General features: G+C 39.7%; 1 protein-coding gene across 1 annotated transcript in view; it reads left to right on the plus strand.

Annotated features, from left to right (window-relative positions):
• The window catches only part of Aplf (aprataxin and PNKP like factor), a 103,722-nt gene that overhangs the window by 17,659 nt on the left and 66,717 nt on the right, over positions 1-19,346 (plus strand). The window contains exons 4-5 of the mRNA XM_045152205.1: positions 6,260-6,444; positions 11,927-12,279. Of these exons, the coding sequence (XP_045008140.1) occupies positions 6,260-6,444; positions 11,927-12,279 (538 nt within the window). The remainder of the gene's footprint in view (positions 1-6,259; positions 6,445-11,926; positions 12,280-19,346) is intronic.

The following is a 19,346-nucleotide window of genomic DNA, read 5'->3' on the forward strand; positions in this document are numbered from 1 at the left end:
GGTGTGTATTTATGTTTGCCATTTGTGTGTGTGTGTGTGTGTGTGTTACTTGTTCTACCTGTGCTCTCTTCTGTTAACTGGTATTTGAGTATAGCTGGTTTTTTCTAGGTTCCTTATATGTGTGCTTTTCCTTTTGTTCAGCATGGAGGATTCTATCAAGTATTTTCTGTAGAGCTGGTTTTGTCTTCAGATACTCCTTTAACCTGCTTTTGTCATGGAATGTCTTTATTTCTCCATCTATTTGGATGGATAACTTTGCAGGATAAAGTAACCTTGGTTGACAGTTGTTATCTTTCAGAACTTGGAATATATCACTCCAAGCCCTTCTGGCTTTAAAAGTTTGTGTTGAATAATCTGCTGTAATCCTGATGGGCTTGCTTTTGTAGGTAACTTGATTTTTCTCTCTAACTGCTTTCAATATTTTTTCTTTGGTTTGTGTGTTTGGAAGTTTGAGTATAATGTGGTGAGGAGAGTTTCTTTCTGGGTTTTCTCTGGCTGGGATTCTAAAGGCTTCCTGTATCTGTATTGGCACCTCTTTCCCAATTTGGGGAAAATTTTCCTCTATGATTTTGTTGAAGATGCCTACTATGCCTCTGGAGTGGAGTTCTTCTCCTTCTACTATGCCCTGAATTCTTATATTGGATCTTTTCATAGTGTCCCGAATATCTTGAAATTCCCACTCATACTTTTCTATAAGTTTGTCTTTCTCTTTGTTGGACTGCATTAGGTCTGCCACCTGATCTTCTAGCTTAGATATTCTGTCCTCTCCCTCATCCATCCTACTGGTGAGATTTTCTACAGAGTTTTTTATTTCATTAACTGTGTTCTTCATTGCTAGTAATTCTGACTGGTTTTTCTTTATTATTTCTATTTCCCTATTTATGTCTTGTATTGCCTTCTTTATTTCATTAAATTGGTGTCCTGCCTCTTCTTTGATTCCTTTGATTTCCTCTTTGATTTCTTCTTTGATTGTTTTCATGTGTTCTTTGACCTCTTTGAACATATTTATAATTATTCTTTTGAACTCTTTCTCAGGCATTTCCTCTAACTCTTTCTCACTGGAGGACATTTCTGATGCATTAATACTTTTAGGTGGATTTATATCGTCTTGCTTTTTAGTGTTTCTTGTGTTATAATGTATATATTTTTGCATCTTGGATTAAGTTAATGTTTGGATTTTCTAGCTAGCTGTGTATTCTTAGCTGTATCAATTGATTTGATGTAATATATTTTCAGGGTAGGACCTTAAGGTATTAGGTGTGGCTCTTAAGACTCTCAGAGTATCTACAAAGATGTTCTTAGGGGTTGAGTTTCCCTGCTATGGGAGTATTCAAGCAGGCTGAGTGGAATAAAATACTGGTAGATTCTAAAATTTAACTAAACACTGTACACATTCAATCAAAAACAGCCCCGAGTATGTATGCAAGAGTAGTTATTATAATGACCAGATCCTCTATCAACAAAGAGGTTTAGATTTCTGGTCTGTTGAGGTATCCAAGTCAGCTTGTGACCAAGTGAGACCCTTCCCTGGTGCAATCCCAGTTACCTTGGGTGATTGTGGTCTCAGTCAAGTTGCTGCCTGGGTCGTCGGGCTGCTGTTCTGATTTCTGGAGCTGGGCACTTGCTTTTCCTACGGGGCAAACTGAGCCGCTGCTGCTGCCCTGAAGCCGCTGCTGCGGGATCTGCTGCTGCTGCCGCTCCTGGGTCCGCTGCTGTTGGGGCCACTGGTACCGGTGCTGGAGCCGCTGAAGTTGCTGCCGAACTCTGCTCCTGCTTGGGTCCTGCTGTCAGCCCAAGTTGGCGTGGCCGGGTCCCGGGCCGCTGCTGTGTTCGCTGGAGCTGGGTTCAGGTGGTGGGGGAGGGGAGGCAGCCGCGTTGCTCTGGTTGTATCGCTGTTCCACGTGTGCTTCTACCTCGCGGTCTGCTGTTCCCTCCGCTGCTCGCTGCCGCTCTCCCCTCACGTTTCCCGAGTTGCGGAGAGCGCGGTGTGGGGGGAAAATCCCGCACCTGGCTTGTCCTGCGGCTCGAGCCGAGAGTCCGGTGGCTTTCTGCCGCTCCGCGGCTGCAGCGGGTGGCCGAGCCGCCCCGGAGCCGCTGTTCCCGCCTGTGCAGGCTCTGGATGCTCTGGAACTCTTCTACTTCTCCGCTGCCGCCTCAATTTCCTATACACCTCACTTTTTAGTCCCGTTTTTTACCTTTTTGATGATACGTAAAAGGTCAGAATTTGGTCTTTGTTGAACTAAACCGATGAGCTCTAATACAACCTTTTGCATATCTGTTTTAAAGAGAAAACACTGTTGAATAATTAACATTTTTTGTTTAAGTAAAATAGGAGTTATTTTAAAAACTTTAGTGTTTTTATTATGAGATGCTTATCTTGGGATTTTAAACATTAATAAATGAATTACCTAAGATTCAGTTTCTCCAGTAGTTAGAACATTTTTTAAAAAACCTGTCTCCCTGTTAGCTAACAGCTCCTGGAAACCATCAGAGACTATAGGGAGAAGCTGAATCAGGAATATCTAGGTTGTCTGATATCTTTTCATTCTTTTAGTTCTGCCTAAAGACCATCTTTTGTTTTTTAATCTTACTGCTTACATCCTCACACCTTTTTGCACTTGTATTGACCATTTAAATATCTTTCTTAGTAATGTTTTGTGTTATCTATTAGAATGAAATTTTAGTAAACATATTTTTAACTAATGGGAAAACATATAAGAGCAGAATATGTAAGAAATCTATTGTTGTAAACAGAGAAGCAGATGTTTTATCAAACAAAATGAAGACTTTATCCATTGGAAAATGTTAAAACTTAGTATTTGGATATAATTTAATCATAACAACTTTTTTATTTTCTAACTTCTGGTTTTACAATTTTTGTCCCTGTGGTTAATTATAAATATACTGTCTGGATTCTGATTGTCTTCCTATTTCTCTAGGTCAGCAGTTCCCCTAGGCTTCCCCCATTTTTTTTTTGAATATTCAGAAGGTCAGTTATACTAATTTCATATTTTTGAGTTTTATGTTATATTTACATAAAGTTTAAATAAACAAACAAAAAGTCGTTAAAATGAATCCTGACTTTCTTAAACATTTAGATTTTTTTTAATAGTCAGAGTTTAACAGTAGGAAATACAGGTATAGCTCAATTTTAATTTTGATTTGAGACCTGGCAATATAAATAAATTTATCAACTTATTACAAAGAGTAAAGTCTGAATTATATGAACAATTAAGGTGAGAAAAATGTGTACAATGAAAACTTTTAAATTAACCCATTTTACCATAGGAAAATCAAAGCTTTTTCAGTTTAAGTCCCACAACCCTTTTAATATCATTTTTATATCCTTTTAATAACATACCTTACAACAATCTTTTATCTTACAAAGTCTTTGCTGATCTAAAAATAAGTCTTTTCCTCTAGAAGCAGGATTAGAATTTTGTATGTAAACATGTTTATTGTAGAAAGCATGAATAAGCATGTTGTCAAAAACAGAGGTTAATTATTTTAAATATATTGTAAACCTGGTTTCAATAATTTAACATCATTTTAAAGAATATGAGCATCTGAACATGTATCAGACAGCTTTAGGATCGCTGAGATGAACTTCCAGATCAAGCACAGTTATGGCGGAAGGGATTTATTGAAGTTTACAGATCCAGGGGAAGTTCCATAATGGCAGAAGAAGCTGGCCTGCTTTCACTGGACCAAACAGACAAAGGGAAGCAAAAGCTAAAATGCCACACAGCATACTCCAGGAACTCCAGCTAGGCACACTTTGCATATCTTTAGATTGAAATCTGAAACCTACCACCATACCTTAAGTTCCACCCAGTGGCTGCAGATGCAAACTACAAACAATAAAAAAAGCTGAATATATTGGGGGCCAGATATTCAACCACCACAGAACGTTTAATGACCATAAGCATTGCAACAATTAATGATCATGAACTTAGTCATGCATAAAGACAGATTACATGAAACAGAACATATGAAATGACATGGTTGGCTAACATTAGACATGACAACATGAAACATGGAGAGACATCACTTTATATGATTTTAGTTATGTTTTAAATTGGTAAGGATTTAATCATAAGGAGGCAACAGCCAGTGGTTTGAATTTAAAATTGACATTTTTTTGTGTGTGTGTGTCCATTAATCATATGAAAGGGAGCTGGGCTTACAGGATTTTTCTTGATGTTTGCCTTAGTTTATTTTATCTAGCTGTGTTGCATGCATTGGTTCTTCTAGTCATTTAAGGGTTGAGTTTTTGTGTATTGTGATTGTTCCACCTGTGTTGCCGGTTTTTCTTTGGTGGCTTATAATGAAAAGGGGAAAAGGGGAAAAAAAGAAAAACCTTAGAAACTATATTGTAATTTTTAACTTTTAGCAAGGAGAGGAGAGAAAAACTAGATATCCATTTGTAGAAGAAGTTAAAGAAGCCCAGTCACGATGGGAGTGTCTTTAAGAAGGTGGGGTTTGTGTTTCATTTAGTGAGATGGCTTGAATTTGATGTGAGAGGGAGAGACCCTGGCATGTTATGGCCAGCTGACAAACTGTGTGTGAGAGATTTAGAAGGGACACCATGGCATTTGCTGTGCCACTTCATTGGAGAAAGTTATCAATGAGAATGTTGAAATCCAAAGTACAAAATTCAGGCCATTGGTGGCCATTGTTTAGAGAATATTGCAGCCAAATTTGAATAAAGAATTGGAGTAATTTGGTAGGTAGGAGCTCAGAGTCTAAGATCTTTTAAATTAGCTTTGAGACATGTCAATGGTGAATCTTTTGGAACAGATAATTTAGAGCCCATTTTGGCAGACAAGGACTATTTAGAGTGGCCAATCCCACTGCCAGGAACATCTCCCAGGCTTAGAGAGGGAAAATGAAACCCAAAGATTAGAAGGGAGTATCCTCACACTCATAATGTTTGCGGTATCTGGTATAGCAATATGTGGGGGGCTTCCAGAGCTTCTGATTGTCTATGGACTGAGAAGTGAGAAACTCCTGGAGTTTCTAAGGTCTGAGATGGGGCACATCCACCATAGACTGAGAGTCATTACCTTGTCCTGAAGGTTGTAATTTGATGAGGGTGTGTATGTAGTTTATCACATGGCCATGGCCTCTTATCTGGAGTTTAAAAGTTTGGTGGGAGAGGGTGAAAAGAAGAAGAGTAAGAAGCCCCCAGGTATTAAGCTAGGAAGACTAGAGGTTTCAGGTCATAGGTGGGTGTTTTGCTCAGAGTAGTGAGCATGGCAAGTTTTAGTGCTCCTGAGAGGGTGAACCATTCGCAGGGAGGTAGGGAGGAAAAGAAGGAAGGAGAAAGGTAGGGTGCATGGCCTGAGAGCCCCAAAGGGCTTTGATCTGAGTCACGGTACCAAATGTAAGGAAAGTGTAAGAGAAAAGCAAAAGAGAACACCAGACTTGATCTCTACAGGCAGACTGTTTATTGAGAAGAACAGTGAGGGGAAGCAGCCTTAACAGGATGAAGACTGAAGCACTAGGCCAGGCTGGGGTTCAGGCTTATAAGGAAGATCCTAAGAAAAACAGATGGTACCAGGTACATTTGATTTGTAGCTGTTTGTGTCTTTGTTTAGAATAGGCTTCTTCAGCCAGCATTGTCTAAGGGACGATACCCCAGATGGTTTCTGGCCCTTCAAGCCTTCTGAACTAAAGAGAGTACATCAGTCAGGGGAGGTGTCAGTCTTGTCTGGAGCTGAATGCCTCTGATGTTTCTTTAAGGCCTTCTAGTCTGAGGGGTAGTTATTAACTCTTTAGTTACCTCTGGTTTTCAGGGAAAGCTATTAACCCTTCAGTCAGTGCATAACATTAAATTTTATTTGGTTGTTTAGTCAGATTTTTCTTTTAGAGAAACCTAGTGCTACAATGTTTTTAAAGTGCATAATTAACATATCAGGTTCTTTATTAGTTCATATGTCTTATTTTATTTACTTCTACTGACTCCATGAGCTGTGGTAATTTCTACTTTGCAGATGTAAACAAGTTCAGAGGTGCAGGGAAACAGGCAGGCGTGACGCTGGCACTGCGCCTTGGCCAGCTGTGCTGTGTGGCTGGGGTTCTTTGCCGTCATGCTACAGAACACTTTTTGAAATTTGTAAATGTTTCCACGTTGGCATTACTGAAAGTGGAACTTTGATTTACTTGCTCTTTTATACTTTTCCCATATGAAATATTGACCCAAAGATATAGAAGATGATTTTTAAAATTCTTTGTATGTATATGTTGTGCATTTTAGAAAACAGTGTCATCCATCGAAGTGGAAAAGAAGGAATATGCAAAGATAAAGCCCCAGTGAAAATAGCATGGCAAGGAACAAAGCGATTAATATCATTGGGAAATTTAGAAATCATACAAGCAGAACAAGATGCTGGAAAAAAGTATAAAACCTCTGATCAAGAAGGACCTGCCATTACATCCAAGGTGATTTAAAAAGAATGTCTTCTCTATTTCCTTTTTAGGTATTCTAGATAAGGATTAGCTATTGCTCTTATCCGCTTAGCTGAAATTAAGTGATAGGGATTAAATATGTGCTGAATATATCAAAAAAACTAGACTTCTTTTTATTTTTAAGTTCATAAAGATAAAAATTAACTTAATTTTTGCATTACTGAAACTAGATTTTAATATATTTGGATGACTTACATTATAGAAATTTTCAAGCTGATAAAAAGCACTTGATTCTGGTTTTCAGTTGGGCTCCATGGTAGAAACCTGGATGCTTCTGTTCTGCTGTCATTTAAGGACTTCATGTAACTACCTGCTCTTGCTAAGTATGAGGGGGAGAACAGGTGATGGGTGGTTCTTCCAGACTAGTCACATGATCATCTCTGCTGTATTCTTTACAGTAGTTATAAGCCTTATTTTCCTCTTTCATTTTGAATTGACTTACTCATTAGAATGGTTTGGCAGATCTGACATTCCTTCTGATGCTGCATATTTGAAGAAAATTAGGCCTATTTGTTAGATGCTTTTTTTTTTTTTTTTTTTTTTTTTTGGTTTTTCGAAGTAGGGTCTCACTCTGGTCCAGGCTGGCCTGGAATTAACTCTGTAGTCTCAGGGTGGCCTTGAACTCATGGTGATCCTCCTACCTCTGCCTCCCGAGTGCTGGGGGATTAAAGGCTTGCGCTACCACGCCCGGCTTAGATGCATTTTTAAGAAGAGAAAAGATAGAGATGACCTCAGGGCTGAACATTTAGGTATTTCTCTTGTTTGTAGAGAGATGGCTTAAGGTGGTAGTTTTCATGGCCCCTGTAGACTGCTGGCTAAGTTCTGTGGGTCTCTTAGCCCCAGGAGGTAGGGATAATCGTGGAGGAGTACACTGTGATAAATGAAATGTCAGCAGTTCTCCCAGAGCTTAGTCCTTCTGTATACCTTGTTCATTTCCACCTTGTCCCCAAAAGAGGAACTGACTTCTTTTTTTTTTTTTTTTTTTTTTTTTGAGGCAAGCCCAATAGACTGGCTTTTTCATGTGAGAGAGTGAGTGAGTGAGAGAGAGACAGATAGAGATAGGTAGGTAGGTAGGTAGGTAGGTAGGTAGGTAGATAGATAGATAGAGAATTGGCACACCAGTGCCTCCAGCCACTGTAATCAAACTCCAGACACATGTGTGACCTTGCACATTTGTGTCACCTTGCGCCTAGCTTACATGGGACCTGGAGAGTTGAACATGGGTTCTTAGGCTTCCAGACATGCACCTCAACTGCTAAGCCATCTCTTCAGACTGGAACCAACTTCTTACTGGTACCTTTCTTCCATTGAGAGAAACGGATCTAATCTCTGACTCTTATCTCTTCTTTGCTTACTGATGGCATCAAATTTCATAAATCAAAACATATGATTTCTGATTCATGGATTTTTGCCTTCAGACAAGATTGGGCATGTTCAGCATGGTGTGGTTATAGGTGATATTTGCCCTCAAAGCTTATTTAAATACAACTTGTTATATAGACTTTGATACACTGTGTCAAACATACACTGTATGCCTTCATACACTATATTTTTAATAAAAATCCTGAGCATTATCAATTCACTTTGCCTGTTTTGCAAGGAGAAATTATTTTGTTCTAAAGAAAGTTTATAGTGTATATGGTTTACTATATTTATACTGACTGGTAAAATCATAGTCATAAGAAAAACTTTGATAAAAACCTTCTTAATTAATAGGTAGAGAGAAGTAGTAAGCAGATCTAAGCCATTTAAGGTATTTATGAGGCTTTGATGATATCAGAGGTAAATTACTTTCAGGAACAACCTGGGAACTGTATTTAGCTAATTCTTCTTGTTCTCTTAGGGCTCCTAAAAGAGATTTATATATTCTAATGTAGGGGAACCATGCTTGAGCTCTTGTAGCCTTTGCGCTGGGATCTATGGTAAAGTTGAACTAGAGAACATGACTGAGTTTGAGAGCTCAAGCCAGTCCTGTGCAAGCCTACCCTCCATGTCTGCCTAATTTTCATCTTTGTTTTATCAATGTGGAGCAGGCTAAAAAATAGGTTGAGCTCACCTAGGTTGTCTAATGTTTGGAAGCTGCCAATTATAAACAACTCAGAGCAGCTAGGACTGCAGAATAGATTTGGGCCAGTTTACTTAGAAGAATTCAATTACATCTTTCTAGGGAAGGGTAAGAAAAGACATAGAGAGAAGGGAGAGAAATCACTCTTTGGCCATTTTTTTAACCCTGAGATTCTGACTTGTTTGGTCCATGAGTTCTGTTTATAAGTAATGGCTTAAATACACTTGCAATTTTAATGTGACTTCAGAGTTCAGAACTACTGATATAATATCCTTCAGCAACTCAGAGGAAACTAAAGTCCAAGGACAAGCCTCTTGTCTCAAATATAGGTCTTTTTTCTTTTGAATACAATGGATTGTTCTACCACACACATTAGACTGTGTACAAGAGTTTTGTGAGTCCAGTGACTTCTCATCATGAAGATAATTGCCCTGAAGTAGTCCATGGTTTTCACTAGTTCTTACAAGTCTGTTTTGAATCTCTTTATCAGTTAAATAATTGTCCAACTTAGGAGTAAAAATGAGGGTTCCGGAATTGATTAATGCCCTGCTTTGGATGTTTTGTGTCCTCAGAAGTTCATGTTGAAATGCAATAGCATTGGGATATGGTTATCTTAGTAGGGCCCTCCCTTGTAAATGCATTGCATCCTAATTAAAAGGGCTTGTAAGAGCGGATCCACTCTTTTGCCCTCCTGCCACAATACTTAGCTAGTACTTGAATGTAAATTTGATCCTCAAGTATGAGATGGGAGAGTGAAGGTTGGAATTTGTAGTTATTAGCATGAGGATGTTAATGGACTTGATACCTGACTTTTAAGGCAACTTCGCAGATAGTCTTGCCAAGAGTTACTTGGAAACAAGAAATTACCTTGTTGAATTGATCTCAGAAGAAAGTGTTTTATTCTGACCCTTAGAGTACCTTAAAATTTGAAATGGTTGAGGGGCAGGGAAGGGTTTACTGGGTAAGTTAATAAGTTATTTTAACAGCCTTAATAGTATATTCTGGTCTCCACCAAGGACCATGGCCACTTTCCACCAGCTCCATACTCTCTGGTCTCTGAAATCTTTCAAATGTGTTTTTGCTTTATGCTGTGTCATAAGTCTCCAGCTTTCCACACTTAACCCTTCTAATGTCCATTGAACCTAAAGAAACAAACTATGTAGGAAATTTTTCAGGACTAAAGCTCTCTTTCTCCTACCCTCTACTTTTCCTGTTCACTCAGTTATCATTTCAGTGTCATGCTTTAGTTCATGAGCTTTGGACTTGACACAATTGGTACAAAGTTACATCTCAGCAGACTTACAAATTACCTCATGTAATAGTTCTTGGGGATCATTTATAAATAATTGAGACTAAGAATATTAAGTTAAATGCCAAGGCCTATGATTTATGTATTTCATGGAGTTCCACAAGACATTCCAAATTCCATATTTTATGACTCTTACTTGAGATCCCCTTGTCTGTAATATTCATGCCTGGGAACTTTAAATTCCTTTCTATTTTATTTTATTTTTAAAAGTATTTTATTTATTTGAGAAAGCGAGAGCGAGAGAGCAGGGGAGAGGGAGAGAATGGGTGCATCAGGTCCTCTAGCCATTGAAAATGAACTCTAAATGCATGTGCCATCTTGTACATCTGGCTTATGTGGGTTCTGGGGAGTTGAACTGGGGTCTTTGGCTTTGTCGGCAAGTGCCTTAATTAGTAAGCCATCTCTCTAGCCCCCCTTTCTCTTAAAATATGTTAACATGTTAAGCATGTTCCTTGTGAAGAACTAAAGTTTTTTTTAAAAATCAATTTCTTTTAAAAATTTCATTTATTTTTATTTACAACTTCTATAACTGTAGACAATAACCCATGGTAATTTCCTCCCTCCCCTCAGTTTCCCCTTTGAAACTCTACTCTCCATCATATCCCCTCCCCCCTCAATCAGTCTCTATTTTATTTTGATGTCATGATCTTTTCCTCCTCTTATGATGGTCTTGTGTAGGTAGTGTCAGGTACTATGAGGTCATGGATATCCAGGAAAAGGGTTTAATTTTCTTACAGTGCCAGAGGGTAGAGTCCATCATGTTGGGGAAAGAATGGCAGGCTAGAGTGGGAAGTTGATGTCACACCAGCAGGGTGGAAGCACAGAGATTGACAGAGAGAGAGAGAGAGAGAGAGAGAGAGAGAGAGAGGGCACGAGAGTGAGAGCAGTACACTGAGCTGGTCATAACACTTCAAAGCCTGTCCCTAGTGACTCACTTCTTCAGCAAGAATACACCTTCTCAGGTTCCCCAACCTTCCCAAATTGCACCACCAGCTGGGGATCAAGTGTTCAAACACTTTCTTTTTTTCCAAATGGGTCATAATATACCCACATGCAAATTTCTTTGTGAACATGTAATAGTTTCATAATTCTATCATAGGAAAATCATGATAATGTTTAAAGATTAGAAAGAAAGTATTGCAGTAACTTAAGAAATGCTGTGGACAAGACTGGAAAGTTGACTCAGCTGTTTAAAGTGCTTAATTGAAAACCTGACAGCCTGGGTTTGATTCCCCAGTACCCATTTACAGCCAGATGCACAAAGTGGCGCATGTGTCTAGAGTTTGTTTGCAGGGGCAAGAAGCCCTGATGTGCCCATTCTCTCTGTGTTTCTTTCTCTTTCCTTGCAAATAAATAAATATATAAATGTATTAAAAATAAATGATAAGGATAGTGCATGGCAAGAGCATGACATTGTTGAATAGGGACATTTAATAGCTTTTTTTGAGAGAGCATCTAAAATGAATTAAAAGACCATGTTTCATTTGTATTTTCTGATTATTTTTCACAAGTATTTGGTAACTGCTGAGGTTTATTATAACAATAAATTGATTTTATATTTTGGAAATTGATCAAAGTTTTTATATTACAACCAGGAAATTGTGGTAACTTTAAAAATGTGAAGCTTTAACTTTTAAGCCTTTACATGTTATAGAGCTTGTACTTTTATCTTCTTATGCTTTAATTTGTGGAACTATTTTTTTCCAAGGTAAGGCCTCACTCTAGCCCAGACTCACCTGGAATTCACTATGTAGTTTGAGGTTGGCCTCGAACTCACAGCAATCCTTCTACCTCTGCTTTCTTAAATCTTTTTAACTCTGAGATTAAAGGCATGTGCCACCATGTTTGGCCCCTTCCTTGTAGAATTCTTTTTTTTTTTTTGGTTTTTTAAGGTAGGGTTTCATTCTAGCCCAGGCTGACCTGGAACTCACTATGTAGTCTCAGGGTGGCCTTGAACTCACCATGATCTTCCTACCTCTGCCTCCTGAGTTCTGGGATTAAAGGCGTCCACCACCATACCCGGCTCTAAAATTCTTTTTAAACTGATTTATTTGTTATTTGTTCTTGATTTGTTTTTATAGAAAGTGCTAGAACCATTTTCTGCAATCACATTAAGCAACACAGATATGAATACTATGAAGACTAATACACAGAGAAAGGATATTGCAGAAGAGGAGCTTAGTGAAGTCTCCAAACATGAAATCCTCACTAAAGGAACACCAAATAAAGAAGGCGAGGCAGTGAGATATGAGAGTCCTTCCATTGTCCAAGGCCATTCATTCCCTGAGGAGTCTCAAGGATCCCACTTGGAGTCTAGCTCTGGTTCCACCAGTCCTGAAACTTGGCATGCTCAAGCATCCGATTTAGTTCCCGGAGGCTCAGAAGGAAACAAGGTCAAGAGGACGTCCTGTATGTATGGAGTAAACTGCTACAGGTAAAATGAAATTACAGGGAATATTAAACTCCATTATTGTTACTATGTAGATGTAAGCTACAGTGTAGTAAAACCTAATAAAACCCAGTGGCCTAAAGTTAGGAGCTTCCCAATTTCTACTGGGTTGCACTTTCTCAGTATGCATTCTACCATGTCCTGCCAGAAGCTTTTAAAGTACAATGGGGAATTAAATATTTTATGTATAGACATGCTGACTAATTCAAGGACCTGAGTATGGGAGGATCCAGACTTAAACACTGGTTCACTGAGACTTGAATACCTGCTTATTTAATGGCTTAATGTGAAACAGATGCCTTCATAAATAGTTATTATATATAGTCTATTACCATAGCTTTAGATAGTGTTTAGGCATTGCATTATACTTATATATTTTTAATGAAAAAATATTTTTATAATTATTTTTTAATATTCTTTTTTTTAGTTATATGTATTTACTTGAGAGAGAGAAAGAGGAAGAAGGGAGGTAGGGAGGGAGGGAGGGAGGGAGGAAAGGAGAGAGAAGAGAGAGAGAGAGAGAGAGAGAGAGAGAGAGAGAGAGAGAAAGAGAAAGAAAGAGAATGGGCGCTCTAGGCATCTGGCCACGGCAGACGAACTCTAGATATATGTGCCCCCTTGTGCACATGGCTTATGTGGGTCCTGGAGAATCAAACCCGATCCTTTGGCTTTGCAGGCAAAAGCCTTAACTGCTAAGACATCTCTCCAGCCCTTTTCTAATTATTTTAAAAATTATAAAAGTGAAGTTTTTGTGAATTGATATTTTATGAATTCAAATTATAATCTTAGTTTTAGGCCATGGTTTCATCTATCTGCCTTTCAAAGATATTTCTTTGCTCTTCCAGCTTGCTAAGCTAAATATCCTGGCATAGAAGTTTGTCTTCTATGCATACATTATATTTACATTATGTATAGTCTGTTTGTTTCATACTGATATTAATCTTTAAAATGCAATGTCATTTTAACACTTGGATGACCTTATTTTTCAATTTCAGTAGCTTTCATTTTTTACACTTATACATGATTTTTGTCTGCAACATCCTTAGCTTGGAATATAACATAGAAATCGATCACAGATTATAGCCATCTATTATTTTTGGATTTTGAAAAAAATCCCATTTTGTATTTTTGTGAATTTGCTGAGGCTGCTCTAACAAAATGCCACAGACTGGGCTGCTTTAATAACAGAACTTTATTTTTTCAGAGTTCTGGGTGGCAGAAATGGTAGATCAAGTGTCTTCAGGTTTGGCTTCTCTTGAGTCCTCTCTTCTTGGCTTAACATTGGTGCTTTGTCCATTTATCCTCACATGGCCTTTTTTTTTTTTTTCCTATTGGTATCTCTTCATTAGAAGGATATGAGTCGCATTATATTAGGGCTCCCACATTATTATGACATGACCCAGTCTCCAAATAAACTTATATTGGTGATTAGCTCTTACAACATAGGGATTTTGAAGAGGATTATTATTCATTTGGTATTCAAAAGCATTCAGCAGTATTCAACACTGTCATTTGCTGTTGTTAAAAGGTGATTCAATATATTATCAAGATCATAATTCATTCATACTTAAGAATATGTTAGTTTTGGGCTGGAGAGATGGCTTAGCGGTTAAGCGCTTGCCTGTGAAGCCTAAGGACCGCGGTTCGAGGCTCGGTTCCCCAGGACCCACATTAGCCAGATGCACAAGGGGGCGCACGCGTCTGGAGTTCGTTTGCAGAGGCTGGAAGCCCTGGTGTGCCCATTCTCTCTCTCTCCCTCTATCTGTCTTTCTCTCTGTGTCTGTTGCTCTCAAATAAATAAATAAAATTTAAAAAAAAAGAATATGTTAGTTTTAATCAGCCTTAGCTTTAAGTAGTTACTTTAATTTTTCATTAATTTTGATTAATAAATATTTAATAATATTTATTAATTAATATGATAAATATTTAATAATAATTTAATAATATTAATTAATTAATATGATAAATATTTAATGCTGAATGCTTATTTTTGTACAGAAAAGGGGGAAATAACATGTGAAATTTTTGTTGCATATGTACATTATAAAAATCAAGCCAGGCTTGGTGGTGCATGCCTTTAACCCCAGCACTGGGGAGGCAGAGGTAGAAGGATCACTAATTACCCTGAGATTACAGAGTAAATTGCCGGTCAGCTTGGGCTAGAGTGAGACCTGACCTTAGAAAAAAATCACCAAAATATAGCTTTTCTTCAGCTTCAGTGTTCTCTCTCTGAACCTTCCAATCCTCTGTTCTTCCCCTAAGTTTATATTCTTCTTTGTCTTTGTTTTGATAAATTTTAAATTAGCATACACATAAATGGGTTTTATTAGTGTATTCATACATATATGTCACTGTAATTTGTTCTGATTCATCCCCCCTCTCTAATGTCCTCTCCCATGCTCCCTGGCTCTCACTTGCTGGTTCCCTTGTTCCCTCCAAATAGCACCCCTTACTGCTTTCATGTCATATCTATTCTAGTACCAACCCTGTGCACTAGTCTTATTCTCTAACCCTTCTAAGACTCCCCAGATCATCTTTCTGGGTGGCTAATGTTCTAGCTGGTGGGGTTTCCGAAGGTCTTAGGAGTGTGGGAAGGAAAGCAATCATAGCACAGAGATTGGTATAGACAGAAGACCTATCTGTATATTCTCAAGAACAAGATATTGATTGAGGCTTGGGAGAAAGATAGCTCCTTCTAGAGAGTTTTATTAGGGACAGGAGCCCAAAGAGGGAACCAGCAGATATCACCTCTCCTTGGCAGGAATGGAACTAGTGTCCAACCCAGTTTCATCCACAATGGCTATAGCACACCCTGCTGTCTTCACATGTTAGCACATACTACCTAGGTGGACTAGCCTTTGGGGTCAGCCCCTGGACTCTGCAAACTCGTCAGGTGTTCCCTGTACATACCTGAGTCTGATGAAATAATCCATTTTTAATTGACTATGAAGGCTTGTTTGTGCTGATCTCTGCTCTCTCTCTGCCCTGTGATCTCTTCCATCTGGACACATGTAAGTCCACCTCTCTCCAAGATGGAGAGAGGTTCCCCCTTAGCCTGGACATTTCCCTGTTTTCTCTTCCATCTGTGTTATGCTTTGGGGTAACCTTTCACTGTAATTATATGTGATTCATCTTTGATTTCTGAGTGTACCATGTGTACTTCTTCTAAACTCTGGATCTAATGTGTCAATATTTCTTCTAAACTCTGGGCCTTCTACAAGTGTGATTTCTCTAAACTCAGGGTAAACATGGGTATAGCTCTCTTTATTACTCATTTCTCATCTGAATTTTTCAGCCTCTACTTTGGTTCTCTCTCTCTCTCTCTCTCTCTCTCTCTCTCTGCTATTCTTCCTTAAGTCATCACCACTTAATTCCTTAACTTTCTTCCATGTTTGCAGGCAGGGTAGATGCTGTACCTCCCACACGAGTGCATGTGTCTTCTACATGAGATTCTAGAGCCTGTCTTCCACATGCTTGTGAGCCTGATCCAGCCTTTTCCTAGATCCCAACTTCCCTTAAATGAATCTTATGACTTCTCCCTAAATAAACTCAGCAATTCATAATTTATACTTCTTGGGTCCAATTTTTAAATCAATTCTTTGTTAAAATAGGATAAGGGCCTAAAATTGGGGGTCATAAGTTTGGGAGACCCCATCCTGAACTCCAAAATCCTGCATCAGCATCACCCTGTTGGAGGGATGCTGCTGTAGGTATCAGGTACTCCTCTGAAACTTCAGCATTCTCAAGCTCTACTGCAGTGAACAGAACATAGGTGTCTCCAGGGGTTCATCTGTCAGCTAGCCCCAGGCACAGAGCCATCCAACTCCAGCACTAGTTTCACTTCATAAGAGCTCCCAGCACCAAAGTCGGGCTGTCTTTCTCTCCGCACTTCCCAGTCTGAGCTGAGTCTTGACCTGCCTGCTGCCTTGTGCATCTTTGTCAGCTTCCAGTCTTCCTCTCCACAGTTGCCTGTTTGGGCATCCCACATCCTGGGGCTGTGGCAGGCCAAATTGAGACTCCCTGACTTTCGGTTGTTCCCCGATCTTGAGCCCCTAGGGTAGCTCAGTTTTAGACTAAGGGGTACCTGTCAAGATGGCACCTGATGATACAATAGAATTCCTCTTCTCTGCTGGCCCACCCATCACAACTGGATTTGAGGTTTGGGAAGGCTGTGTATAATGGGGTTATTTGGGGATCTGGGGTGCTTCCTGGAACCCCAAGTCCTGAGTTCATATCTGCAAAATAACCAAAGAATTACAAATTCCAGATTCAAGAAGAATTTTTTTTTTTTTTTTTGGTTTTCCAAGGTAGGGTCTCACTGTATCCCAGGCTGACCTGGAATTCACTTTGTAGTCTCATGGTGGCCTCGAACTCACAGCAATTCTCCTATCTCTGCCTCCCGAGTGCTGGGATTAAAGGTGTGCGCCACCATGCCCGGCCTAAGATGTTTTTAAAATGCCACATTTGTTTTGTTTTTCTTCTAGGTAGGTTCTTTCTTGCTCTAGTCCAGGCTGATCTAGAATTCACTATGTAATCTCAGGGTAGCCTTGAACTCAAGGTGATCCTCCTATCTCTGCCTCTTGAGTGCTGAGATTATAGGCATGCATCACCACACCCGGTAAAATACATTTTATTCAGATCTTACAAAGATGTGGGGAAGGGAAAAGGCTGGGTGTTAAAGAAGGAGAGATAAAGTTGGGAGAAAGGAGATTGTGGAGTTTGGGAGCCCATGTATGCTGTGCTGATCTTAGATAACAAAACAAAACACGAAAAGGGATTTTAAAAAAACATGTGCTTCCAAAAGGATTAAAAGTGAAGACAGTAATAAAAGATAAAAAGTGGCCTGGAGAGATGAGTTAGCGTTTAAGCACTTGCCTATGAAGCCTAAGGACAGGGGTTCGAGGCTCGATTCCCCAGGACCCACAATAGCCAGGTGCACAAGGGGACACACTCCTCTGGAGTTCATTTGCAGTGGCTGGAGGCCCTGGCATGCCCATTCTTCCTCTCTCTCTATCTGCCTCTTTCTCTCTCTGTCATGCTCAAAAACAAAAACAAAAAAAGATATAAAGTATCTCTCTTCCCACCATACTGGGGTGGGAGAGAGATCTTACCCATCAGAGGACCCAAGAATGTTGCTGCCAGTTCCAGAGACAGAAAAAATGGACCTCTTTCAGTAGGTTTGGGAGGATATACTTGGAATTTAGGCCACCACACATGGACACACCTACACCAAATGTTCCAGCCAATCAGCCTGGGCTTCTAGGAGAAATCTACCAGTACCTGGGGAGGGTGTGCTCATGAGACATCTGATTGGGTGAGATGGGCAAACACTAAATCCTACAACTGAAGCAGGCAGGGCAAGCCAAGATAGGCAGGCCAACATGGTGGGGGTGTGAAGTAGGATCATCCTAAGGGCCGTCCTGTTTAGTCCAAGAAACTAACTGCCTACTATACATCCCACTACCACCACCACCATTTCCCCCTCTCATGAGAAGACACCAACTGCTGTTAGAGGAAGGGGACAATGATGTCAGATCTTGAACATTTCCTGCTGAATAGGGTGTGGAGATAGGGCAGTTAGAGTGTTTCCCAGACAGGAGAACTAGTCTAAAAACCCAAAGCCAAAATTCAGACACCATTTTACTTAGATTTTTTTGGCATGGTACAAAAATTATAAATGTTAGTAACGTAAGTATTGGGGCCTACCTCAATGACCGAGATGTCTAGTGTGAGGTGGGGGAGTAGGTAGCCCTTTCAGAAGTGACGACTGTTCTGTTGTCAGTGGGTGTTCAAGTAGGTCCGTGTACATGGTGTTGGGATGCTGTATAGCCATCTTAGTGTGAGCTGCCTGTAAGTGAACAGAGATAATGTTAAAATAGCAGCTGAGTATGCAAGGGCCAAAGAGTAACAAAATAACCATAAAGATTACAATGGCTGTGATCTTTCTCCATCATGAAAAACTTGAGATCCACTCCCAGAACTGTTCACCAAATGGCACTGTAGCATCCAACATTTTCTTTCTTTTTTTTTAAACTTTAAAAATTTATTTATTTGAAAGAGAGAAAGAGAGAGGGGGAGGGAGAAAATGGGTACACCAGGGCCTCCAGCCACTGCAAACAAACTCTAGATGCATGCGCCTCCTTGTGCATCTAGCTTATGTGGGTCCTGGGGAATTGAACCAAGATTTTTGGCTTTGCAGGCAAACGCCTTAACCGCTAAGCCACCTCTCCAGGCCCCAAAATAAACTTTTTTTTTCTGAGTGTGATGGTCCATACCTGTAAGCTAAGCACTCTGGAAGTGGAGCCAGGAGGATCAGGGATTCAAGGCTAATCTCAGATATATATATATGTTCTCATGAAACTATTCTGGGATATGTAAGATCCTGCCTCAAAACAAACAAACAAAAAATAGTAGGCTGAAGAGATGGCTTAACAGTTAAGGTACTTATCTAAGAATGTTTGACTCTCTAGGTCCTATGTAAGCCAGATGCACAAGCATGCAAATTCACACATGCACACAGGGTGGTGCACATGTCTGAAGTTCAATTACAGTGGCTGAGACCCTAGCATACCAGTTCCTTTTTTAAAGACATATATATTATTGGGGCTGGAGAGATGGCTTAGCAGTTAAGCACTTGCCTGTGAAGCCCAAGGCCTCCAGTTCAAGGCTTGGTTCCCCAGGACCCACGTTAGCCAGATGCACAAGGGGGCGCACGCGTCTGGAGTTCGTTTGCAGAGGCTGGAGGCCCTGGCATGCCCATTCTCTGTCTCTCTATCTCCCTTTCTCTCTGCCTCTTGCTCTCAAATAAGCAAACAAAAAAATAATTAAGAATATATATTATTTATTTATCTATTTGAAAGAGAGGGAGAAAGAATGGGCACACCAGGGCCTCCAGCTGCAAACAAACTCCAGACGTGTGTGTCACCTTGAGTATCTGGCTTATGTGGGTACTGGGGAATCAAACCTGGGTCCTTTGGCTTTGCAGGCAAGTTCCTTAATTGCTAAACCGTCTCTTTAGCACCTGTTTTTGTTGTTGTTGTTGTTGTTTGTTT

This window comes from Jaculus jaculus, chromosome 6 (assembly GCF_020740685.1).
Source record: "Jaculus jaculus isolate mJacJac1 chromosome 6, mJacJac1.mat.Y.cur, whole genome shotgun sequence".
NCBI lineage: Eukaryota > Metazoa > Chordata > Mammalia > Rodentia > Dipodidae > Jaculus > Jaculus jaculus.